At 29.2% G+C, this 12,009-nt stretch overlaps 1 protein-coding gene across 7 annotated transcripts in view; it reads right to left on the reverse strand.

Moving 5' to 3' along the window:
* Pvr (PDGF- and VEGF-receptor related) overlaps window positions 1–12,009 on the reverse strand; it is a 48,710-nt gene that overhangs the window by 19,544 nt on the left and 17,157 nt on the right. For 4 of the 7 annotated variants that reach the window (XM_088238584.1, XM_088238582.1, XM_088238583.1 and 1 more), the window contains exons 2-3: window positions 1,259–1,609; window positions 415–539 (exon numbers count right to left, since the gene is read on the reverse strand). The exons of the other annotated variants lie outside the window; for them this stretch is intronic. In XM_088238584.1, the coding sequence (XP_088094710.1) occupies window positions 415–539; window positions 1,259–1,609 (476 nt within the window). The remainder of the gene's footprint in view (window positions 1–414; window positions 540–1,258; window positions 1,610–12,009) is intronic. 7 annotated transcript variants of the gene reach the window in all.

Consider the following 12,009-nt stretch of genomic DNA (forward strand, 5'->3'; position numbering starts at 1 on the left):
CTACCTAGGTTCGATGGAATTGAATAATAAAACGGAAATAAAGATTAATAATATGGTTTTAGTCAAAACAAAAAAAACGAAACGAAAGAATAGAAAAAACATGAGAAAAACAAAAGAAAATCACTGTGCATTTAAATTTATTCCATAAATTAGAAGATTCTAAATTTGATTGAACCTTCCTTAAAAGTAATAAACATTATGAGGACAAATTTATTTACTTATAAGATTTTTATTTGATTCCTAAGAAATATTTTAAATGTAAAATAAATTTGCGAAAGACTGGACTGATAAGAGAAACATGTTGATATTGCATATCCTATTTTGGTTTAAAAACTAGCATATATAGAATAAAATAAAACTAGCACTAGATACAGATATTTAAGTATATATGTTGATAAAAAATGTATCATTTACCTGAACCTCATCTCGTGTTAATATTACATCAACATTGGGAGCTGTTGGTCTACATGGAATAATTACAGATTTGTACTGGGTTCCAGATACAACAGCTTCTATAGGTACCATAAGCTTCACAGGATCTGAGTAACAACATTGAGAAATAAAATTGCATGCAAACAAAAACCATAAATGAAAAGTGCATTTGAGATAATTGCAGCGAAATAAACAAAACAAAATTTAAATGCAGAAAGCAATGCAACTTGCGCGAATGACAAAAGTGACATTTTCTATTTTTTAACGACAGGATTTTAAAAAATCAAACGAATAAATGAACTTTTAGGTAAACTTTAGCTTTTCATTCATAGATGTCAGTATAGTGATTAAAAAGCCCAGTAAGAAAATTATTATCGAATTGAAATTAATAACACGATTAAGATTACATATTCATAAATATAAAACGAAAATAAAAATTACAATAAAATGTAGGTATCGACATGTCTATTTATGTTTAAGGTTCAATAATTATAACCATAAATTATACTTACTCGTAAAAAGATTTTTATTTCTCGCAGAAATGTCTACTGTTTATTATCAAAATTTACCAACTGACATTCAAAGTTTTCAAAAATACAGTCAACATAATATTTGGTTTTTGCAGAAAAAAATGCTTGATACAAAAATCTCGAGTAAACATGAATTTTAAATAGTATTAATTTATTTTTATTCGTGTATTCCTTAAATAAAATAAAAACTGTGGAGAAATACTGGTTTTGTCAGCTATGATATTTTATTACTGTTTTTTAAAAACAAAATAAAATGGGTCTTCGATTTGAAGTTTTTTCAATGGAACAAGTCTTACCATCTACATAAACATAAATTCTTTTAGCCTGTCCCCTGGTTTCCATTTCTTGCGGAGTGTACTCATCGTACGAGTTGTTGAAGAGGCAAGTATAGTATCCTACGTCGATAGCCGAGACATTAAAAAGCTCAAGAAGCAGCCCGTATGGGTAATCGATATCTGGGGTTTCAGATACGCTGATTACGCTGTACGCTTCTTGCATTTCGTACAACTTCTCATTGCTCGGCAGGTCCCAGGTGATCGGTTGTTTGGCTTCGCATCTCAGAGTAAGGTTTCTTCCCGCAGTGATCACTATTTCACTTTGGTCCGGGTAAATCCTGGGCGGGTCATAGTCTGGTAACACCACAAGGTCTGAAAAGAGTGTAATGCTCTACTGAATTTTTGCTTGTGTTGATTTTTGAGTACCTAAATAATAATGTGACTTGCATGTAATATAAGGGTATTCTCAATGGAAAAAAAATAAATAAACTATGATGCTTTGTGGGGTAGCGCTATTGTGTAAACACCCACATTATGTGCGTTGTATGGTAGACCTACAGAATAAATCGGAAATTCAAGAGAAATGGTTCCTGGATAAAATTAATATTTTAAAACACAAATTTTCATTCTTAAAATAATGTTTTCAATAAATTGTTGATAATATAGCTCGAAAATGATGTTCGTCGGTCTGGGTAATTTCATATTTTGTAAACAAATTTCAATTTTGGTACCTGTTCTTTATTCAACATTCAGATTTCAACAGTTTTATAGGCTAGTAAATATTCCAGTCAAAATTAATCGTTTTCTTTCAGGAATTTTTCAAACAATACCGCTTTGATATTGTTCATACAAACAAAAAGCGTCATTAAAGCACTCTTCGAGTACCTATGTACCTGTTAGTTACAAAAATGTTGCTATGTTATTAACTTTTTGTCATGTTCAGATTAGTTTAGCCGTAGTCTGTTTACTTAAACTTTTATAATAAGTACGGAAAACAAAAAGTTTAGAAAATAATTTATTACAGTTGCTAAAACTTATGGACACCGATAATGCCACAATTCACAATAATCTAATAATAATTATACATAATCAATATTGTTGAGCCTTAATCTTTATTATAGTACATAATATTATGCATTAAAAAAAGATTTATTATTAAATATTAAATGCACTATAAACATTTCAAACATATCAACAGTCGTTGGACGTTAAGCTAGCATTTTTTTTGTCCCCTATAGCGACTGTTTTATACAAATGCTTTGAATCTTGCTGGAATACATTGAATTATTTTTGAGTGATATAATTAGTAACTTTGTTCAGCCTTCACTTTCGAGGTAATTTTTATTTTTACAATCTGTCATGTTTTTGTAAACGTTTTTTTTCATCGTTGGCGCCAAAGGCTGTGATTGTTTCGAATCGTCACAATGATTTTTACAAGTGAAGGTGACTAAAGTCAGCAAAATCTGATTCAGAACCTTCTTGACATTCCATGATTCGTACTGCGAGATTTGTGTCGCGTCGTGTCATGACTCAACAATGACTCACCGAGTCAATGTTTATTGTATACTTTCAATAATGAATACCGTCCAGACTTTAAAAAAACATAAATATCAGCTATTTTTACAGTTTTATGATTTGTAACTTGTAACTGTTCATAAGTTAACACTTATGAATAGTTCAGAAAATGGATTTTAAATTATTATTTTTTATTTGGTTTATTTATTCATTCAAAATTACACTCGTTTAAATATTAATGACGTTATTAAAGCTTTTTAGACTGTGCCCGTGTCAAGCCATAATAATTAACAATAAAAAATACATAGTAAAATTAATTAGATTAAATTATAATGACATGTGATGCAGTAGAATACCAATCCAGGAAACAAGGTATAAGTAATAAATAATAAAATTCCAAAGAATACAATGTAAAAAAGATAATCAGATATAATTTATACAAATTTAGATTCATACATAATCAAATAAGCAAAATAATAGTATCATTGAAATCAACAAAATAATAGTATCATTGAAATCAATAGAAAAATCATATATATCCATATAAACATGATTGAAATGATAATTAAGATTAGGTTTCTAGAAGCTCACTCTATACTATAGTAAGAAATAGGAGTAATAAATAATATGCCAGATAAAAGTAAGTAGGTACTTAATTAAATAATACATAATGAAAAAGGATTATTGTTTTTTTTTATTTTACGTCCATGTTTTCAAAACGATTATTAATTTGTGATTTGTTAAGAAGCCGTTAAACAGTTTTTAGTAATTGAAATACTAATTTTACATTTGATCAAATCAAGAGTGGAAAATCATTATTACGACACGAATTCATTATATTTTCCTCGTGATTTGTTTAAATAATCATGTAATACTTTATTCAGTAGCTCTAAGAAAAAAAACATAGCTACCTAATGGGTATAAAACTATGTTACATTACAATCCTGGATACATTAGTAATTTTAAAATGTTTTTATTTTTATCTCAACTTTCAACTACAACAACAAGGAAGTATCACGTATTACGAATACCGATAAAAATATATGAAATGGAATGAGAATAATTAATTGTATGTTCAAAATCAATATAGATATTGTGGAGAAATGTTTTCATATGTAACTTTAAAAAAATACAATATAAAAAAATATTTCACCAGAAAAACGCGACATGTTTGGCATTGACAGTTGTGACGTCAATATTCGTGACGATGTTCTATATTTTTTTTAATGGTTTAGAACAAAGTTGAAAATGAACATGAATCGTGACGTATTAGGGGCGTGGCCAATGCAATGACCGTTTTTGCGGGAATTAAAAATTAAACATTAAAAAATATAACTAGCAAAATTATTTTTTTTTACTGGACAGTATTTCATAGACCCTTATTACTTAAAAAATGTATTGAATAAAAAAAACGTGATATTTCCCTATTACCCAGTATTTTTCTAGTCAAATGTATTTTCGGTAAAAACTTTTGCTTCATAATGAACACCAAACATAAAAATCTGACACAAGAAATTACGTATTTTAAAATGTACGGTAAAAATCCTAAAAGAAATTGTAAACCTAGCAATATTTTTAATAAATATAAAATATGGTACCATTAATAAATATTTTTTTTTGTAAACGACAATCTACTATTTTTAGTTACAGTAATGCACTAATGGGAATACGTTTTTAAAACATGATAAACGTGTGTTAATATTATCTTTTCGTTTCTAAAAAGCCAGTGATAAGAAATAAATGGGCCGAAATTATAAGGAATTTAAGGAAATAATCTGATTGGAATCCACCAAAAAATGAATGTTGATTGTACTCAATTCAATCCACCAATTCTTAGTAGCATATGCATGATAGTTGAATGCAGCCCTGAGGTGGTATTCTCAATCTTCTCTACCCCCTAGAGAGTGATTAATTTGAAGATTTTAAATTTTTTATTTGCTTCACATACTGGCCACACTGATAATTAAACGCCAAATGGTGTATAAAACTGCCTCAAAAACGGAAAAAAAACGAATACGGTTTGGTCAATTCAACCTAATTAAGTGTTTTGGGTAAGCTTAAGCTCGCAGTAATGGTCTAAGTAAAAAAAACACATTTAGTTGCACATGTTCGTATTTGTTTGACGTTTAATCATCAGTGTGGCCATTATATGAAGCAAATATAAAAACAAATAATCTTCTAATTAATCACTCTCTAGGGGGTAGAGAAGATTCAGAATACCACCCCTGGTATAAATAAACAGTACTTAGTAACTATGGGTACGTTTTCTTGTCACAACTTTTAAACATATTTTACTCCATAGGGCATGTCTATGTATTATATGTCGATGCCTAATACATATTTAAAAAAATAATATTGTATGATGTGCTGTAGATTACATATTTACATTAGTTCTTAAAATGTTTATAAACTAATTTTACAAATGAAAACAATATAATACAGGACGCATATTGACCATATAGAGTCTGTCCAACACCGTTTTCTAAGAAAAGTGGCATAGTTGCTTGGATTACAAAGGGGTAATTATTCTTATTTTGAAATAGAGCAATCTCTTAATCTGTCTTCATTGGAGAGACGTAGAACTGAGATGGACCTTATATGCATTTTTTAAAATACTTAATGCTTTAAGTGATGTCCCATCTCTGTTGCAATCAATTTCTTTTCATGTTCCCAATCGTGTCACCAGAAGTCAAAATCTGCTATTTATAAAATCTTCTAAGAGCAACTTTGGTTTTTATGCCCCAATGTCCAGAATGTGTAGATTAGTCAATTCATCACACGACTTGGAATTCTTTGGGATAGATCTTCCGGCTTTTCGTAGATCTCTTCGCGACTAAACAGTGTAGGATGAAGTTGGATTGGCATGGTTTAGCTCAAAGTTTTTGGACTTTCGTTTTTTTGAATATATTGTATACAATTATTGTTTTGCCCTTGTTTGTTTTTGCTAAATAGATTTATGTTCTTTTTGTTCGGTTTCTTGCATTTATGTTTCTTCATGTAACTGTTGTAATTGGCTTAGGCCGTATATATATAATAAATAAATAAATAAATAATTGGCGAACAAGAATTAGGTTTTCTTGCGTTATAACGCAAACTATAGGAAAACACGAAGTGGGTTTTATTCAACCACGTATTTTCCTTGACGTTAGAAAATCCATAATGTATATAAGTAGCATACGAGTACCTAAAACGTAATGTGTTTTCCAGGATGTTCCAAATAATCTAATACTATTATGCAAATGTTTTGTCAAGTCTCTGGGTATTACCGAGTTTCAATTCGGTCAAGTGTGTTACATAATAAATAAATAATTAATAAAGCCCGTTCTGAATGAGACTTCGTCTGGTGAACGTGTTTTATGTTGTAATATGTATAAATATTTACATTGATATGTAAAGTATTATACGAGTAATATACAGGTGACTGGAACTGAACCCGCCATGGCAAATTCGCACATAGAGGAGGTCATTTGCTAATTATTGGACCTTACTTTCCCTAGGTAAACTTTTATAGTTTGGGAGATATGTCGATTTTTATACTTTATGGAGATTTTTCCAAAATTTTACCTTCAATCATTCAAGAACTTCATGTTTTTTCATTATTTTAGAATCTTTTTACCATTACACAAATAATGATGTATTTTTTTAAAGTTAGCAACTAAGAATACAAATTTAGTACAGTTGGAAAGTTGACGAACTAGAGAATTAAATTAGAGTAGAATAAATTATTAAAACACCGCAGTTTCTTTTTATTTCCGGTTGAATTTGATTGTTATGTTTTTTCAAAGTATTTGTTTTTTTTTAAAGCGTAATATTTTATTTTTTAACCCTAGTTTGAGGTAAGTTCCGACGCATTTTAATCACAAATGTTTAGGACTACCAAGAAATAATTAAAAAATACTAAAATAATGAATAAAAATAAAGTTCTGAATGCTTGAAGGTCAAATTTTGGAAAAATCTCAACAATGTATAAAAATTGACATATCTCCCAAACGTTAAAACTTTACGTAACGTCAAATAATTAGCAAATGACCTCCTTTATGTGCAAATTTGCTATGGCGGGTTCAGTTTCAGTCACCTTAAATACAAGTCACGCAAATTTTGGGTTTGGTAACTTTACTGTATCTGGTATAAGCAGAACATTTCATTACTCGAGGTCTAATTTATAATTATTACTTGCATTAAAAGGGATTTTTGTTCTATTATAAAAAAAAACATTATATTATCTCGGTGGAATATAAACAATAATTTAAATTAAGGATAACAGAACACATTTTTAACTTAAATTTATATCTCTTACCACCTGGATTTAGAAATGATGGCCTCATTACAAAAATAATCCAAAATCTACACATATAAAAGGCAATCTTCGTAAGTGTGTCCTCGATGGACCAAATAAAAACTGGACCGATTTACGTGCGGGTTCCTTTAAAATAATGTCCTTTGGCATGGACATTTTTATAGCTCTTAATATATTCAATTTATTATGCGGAAAAAAGGTTAGGAGCGTGCATATACTTTAAAAATGGGAGGATGTTATTTTTTAGTAATGTATTAAAAAAAAAATTGTATTTGAAATTTTACAAACAACATTCGTTTTTGTGGATCCCAATCAGATTCTTTCCTAAAATTCTTTATAATTTCTACGCATTTATTTCTTTTACTGGATTTTTAGTAATGCTAAAATAATACGTTTAATACATTTTTGAAAATCGTTTTCCTACACAATGTGCACCCCTGTTGGTAAGAAGAGCAGAGTTTGACGTTTGCAAAAATAATTCTTTATTTGGAAATGAATTATTTTGAGTTTTAGAATTCCATAATAAACAAGTACCTATTATAGGTACTTACATACCAATGAAAAGTTACCCCATATTTTTTACGTTTATTCGAGCCGTTTTTACTTACATTCACGATACAATCAGGCATTTTGGTTTCAAATTAAATATCGAGCTTATTCGAGAGATCGCATTTCGACAGTATTCAACCTTCTTTCATCATTATGTTTACAATTCCATACTTCGGAGTTCTAGTGCCAGCCCATACGTTAGGGGTGGCACTAGAACTCCATTGTGAAGTGCTAGTTTTGTCTCCTGCGATAAACATTTCTTTGCCAAGGTAGATTTCAGTGCACCGTTCACCCTGTTCCCGGCACTCATCCTCCTTTTAATATTTTTTTCAATCTTTCTATCCCTAGTAAACATACTTCCCAGATACACAAATTCTTATATCTGTTTCAGAATATATCCGTTCACATTTATCTCACATTTAGTTATATTTTCACCCCTCTCAAAAACCATTACTTTCAATTTATCAACGTTCAATAGCAAATCGCTTTTCTTGCATACATCGTAGACTTTTGTTATCGACATGGTCTTCTTTGCTGCTAGCAAGAAGCACGGCATCATCCGCATACAGAAGACAGTTAACAGTTATATCACTCATTTTTGCTCCCATTCTTAAATCTTTCAATTCTTTCATACAGTTATCGATGTTCTCGTTGAAAAACCATGGTGACATTACACATCACCGTTTGACTCCTTTAGGAATGTTAAACAACGATGTGAATGACCCATTTACCCTCACACATTCTGTGCTATCCTTGTACAGTGACGCAATAGCCCCTGTCAGGTTACCATTCACTCCATACTCCGATAAAACCATCCACAATTAGATCAGTAATAATAAGTTAGTACTTATCTGGGGTTTCAATAGCTATGAAATCGGTCAATTTATTTAACGTAGTTTACTTATCTAGGAGGATTATTTGATTACGTACCAAATACCAAGCTACCTTACGTTTGGATTTGACACATCATTTGTAGCGTTTTCTATTTTTAAGAGGCCCCTATCTATTCTAGAAAGCATCTATTATTATCAATGTTTATGAAACTTGGAAAGATATGTATTTTAATAAAACTGAATGGAATGTTGTAGACGCTTTCTGTTGTATTTAAGAATAAAGGCAGTATAAATTAAGATAACACGATAAAAATAATACGATGGGCGATTAAATGAAAAAAAATATGGTTGCTTTTATGTTAATGGTCAAATATTGTGTGAAATAGATACATAATCTACTGTTTTTTGTAAATAACCAAATATTCCGCTTCATATTAACTTCATTAAAGTATAATCAAAACAATACAAATTAAAATATGTTGATTAATCAAATCTCCTGGGTTATTTTCTAAAAGTTTTAATTACATTAGAGTACTTATATGAATGATTATGCATAGTTAAAAATTATGAGTAAAAACTAAAAGCATAGATAAAAAATCGTCAGCAAAATAATAAGTAACCAAGGGCCTAGATGATAATAAATATATTAAAACATGAAATGAAACAATGGAATTTTCATAATTATTTCTTGTTGACGTTAGAGTAGCATTTGATTTCATTGTTAAGGATGAGTTTCGAATGTTTGAAAAAATAAAAAATAAGTCAACGTTAATACTGGCTACCAATCAGTAGCGGCTTTCCCTAATGTCCATTGGGTCAATGACCCCCCAAAATTTGCCACTTATTATATATTTTTTTTTTTTTTATTTAAATTTTATTGATAAACCCTTACGGGTTACATACATTTAACAAAATGTTTTCACTTTTGAAATTTACATTCTACTGTTAATGATAATATTTTTAACATCTTTTGTAAAGGTTGTCTGAGTCTTTTGTTTAGTTTTGTCTGGTAGTTTATTGTATAATTTCAGTCCATGGTTTATAAGTCTCGATTGTCCTTTTCTCGTTTTAAAAGATTGTATATGATATTTCTCTGAAATTCTCGTATTGTGTTCATGTTTACTACAGTTTTTTTCAAGTTTTAATTCTTCGTCTACAATTACATCAGTGGCTAATTTATGAATGAATTTTAAAGATTCTAGTTTAAAAAGTTCAGTTACGTTTAATTGTTTAGTTTGTTCAAAAAGTTCTTTAGTTGCTGTTAGATAGGGAAGGTCATACACTAACTTTAATATTTTATTTTGCTGTCTTTGTAGTCTGTTTATGTCATTTTGATATCCTGTTCCCCATAGTAGTTGCATATAACATATTTTAGTTTTTACATATGCTTCATACATTAAATTTTTTTCCTTTATTGGAACAAAGTTTTTGATTTTAAAAAATAGACTCGATAAAGTTGCCACTTTGCTAATTAAATTGTTGATATGAATTGTCCATGTCAATTGTCTGTCTATTGTTAGTCCTAAGTATTTAACATGTTCAATTTCAGTCAGTCGTTCATTATTTATGTAAGCATTTACTTTGTGACATTTTTTTCTAGATTCAAAATGGATAATATTGCATTTTTTTTCATTAAGTGTAAGTAAGTTTGTGTTTGTCCATTTAGTCAATATAGTAAGGTCTTCGTTTATGTCATTGTTTGTTAATACGTCTGTTTGATTTTTATAGAAAAGTCCAATGTCATCGGCATACATAATAATTTTCCCTTTAAAGTTATACAGTGATAAGTCATTAATATATAAAATATATAATAGTGGACCCAAAATAGATCCTTGTGGGACTCCAAAATTTACTGTTTGTATTTTACTTTTTTTTTCATTCACAAAGGTATACTGCTTCCGATTAGTTAAGTATGATTTTAATAGTTTGTATTCTTGAGATTTTACTCCTATATCATTTAATTTTTTTATCATGGTCTCAATGTGAACCGTATCAAAAGCTTTTTTAAAATCTAATATTACTCCTGTGGTTGAAATTTTAGCATCCATATTTGTTTGAATATAATTAATCAAATTTACTAGAGCGGTTCCAGTTCCTTTTTTTTCTTGAAAACCATGTTGGTTTAAGCATATTATATTAAGATTTTTAATATGTCCCATTAATCGTTTATGAATACATTTTTCAAAGATTTTATTAAATACAGTTAAATTTGCTATAGGTCTATAGTTACTAGGTTCCGTTCGATCTCCACCTTTAAATATAGGAGTTATTCTTGCAGTCTTTAATTCTTCCGGGTAGATTCCTAACTTTATATGCATGTTAATTAATTTTGATATGACCGGGCTTAAGATATCTTTGAGATTTTTTATGAGTGAAGGTTTGATTTTATCATATCCTGGCGATGCATTTTTTTTAAGATTGTCAATTATTTTACACACTTCTTTTGTCGTTGTTGGTCTAAGAAAAAAGGTACTATTTATTTTTCTTCTTCGTTTTTCTGATATGTTCAGACATGGTCCATCTAATTTACTTGCAAGGTTTTGGCCTACATTGGAGTAATATTCATTGATAATATTTGATATTTCTTCTTCATCATTTGTAAAAATCCCATCTTTTATATTCATTTCTTTTATATTAGCTGACTGCAATTTTTTTCCAGACTTGATATTTTTTATTATTTTCCAAAGTTTATTGCTGCTGCCTTCTGCTGATTTTATATAATTCTGGTAATATTGTTTTTTTGATTTTCTGATTTCATTTCTTAAATCTTTTTGAATATTTTTTAGTTCGGTTACATGTTGACTGTTATTTCTTTCTTTAAGCATTTTTTTATATACTTGATTTTTATTTTTTATTTTTTGAAATATGTTTTTAGTTAGCCAACCCTCCTTTATTGACGTTGTGAAGTTTCTCACCTTGGTTTTTGTGTTCTTTTTTATTTCGTTTTGGATAATGTCTTGTAACTGTTTAAAACTATTAACTTCTTGTATTTTTACCATGAGATTTTCTTTTAATTTGACATAATCTGTTATTTCTAAGGTGTATTTTTGTATATATATAATTTGCCAAATAATCTACCTAAAATACATTATAAAGAAAGTATATAATATAATGCAATTAGGTTTTGTAATATAAAATAAATATAAAATAATTGAAATATATAAGGACCAATTAACCTTCATGTTTTTAAAGATGTTATCTAGAATAATATTAAGCAAGTGCGACGTCAAATATTCATGTTATGTCGAATGCGCGGGTCATTTCTGTAACTGTCCCAAAGCTAATGTCTTATTTCTAGATTTTCTCATGAGAAAGAAAGAGATGAAACGTTCCATGCGTACATGAACATCGGAACTTTTCGCCTAAAATTAGTTCGATCGCGGGCATTGTCCCGGGAGATAACAATATGAAACAAGGAAGATAAGAATAAGATTGATAATAATAATATGATTGGCATTGGTCTAGACTGGAAGAGATACGATGGTAAATGAACTCCACATGTACTAGTAATTTTTATTTGTGGAATTACGATGACGGCAGTTGAGAGTGAAGGGGTTTTTCGACGCTAAAGCGAATTA

This window comes from Micrasema longulum, unplaced genomic scaffold (genome assembly GCF_059751315.1).
Source record: "Micrasema longulum isolate JH-2025_06_02 unplaced genomic scaffold, ASM5975131v1 h1tg001921l, whole genome shotgun sequence".
NCBI lineage: Eukaryota > Metazoa > Arthropoda > Insecta > Trichoptera > Brachycentridae > Micrasema > Micrasema longulum.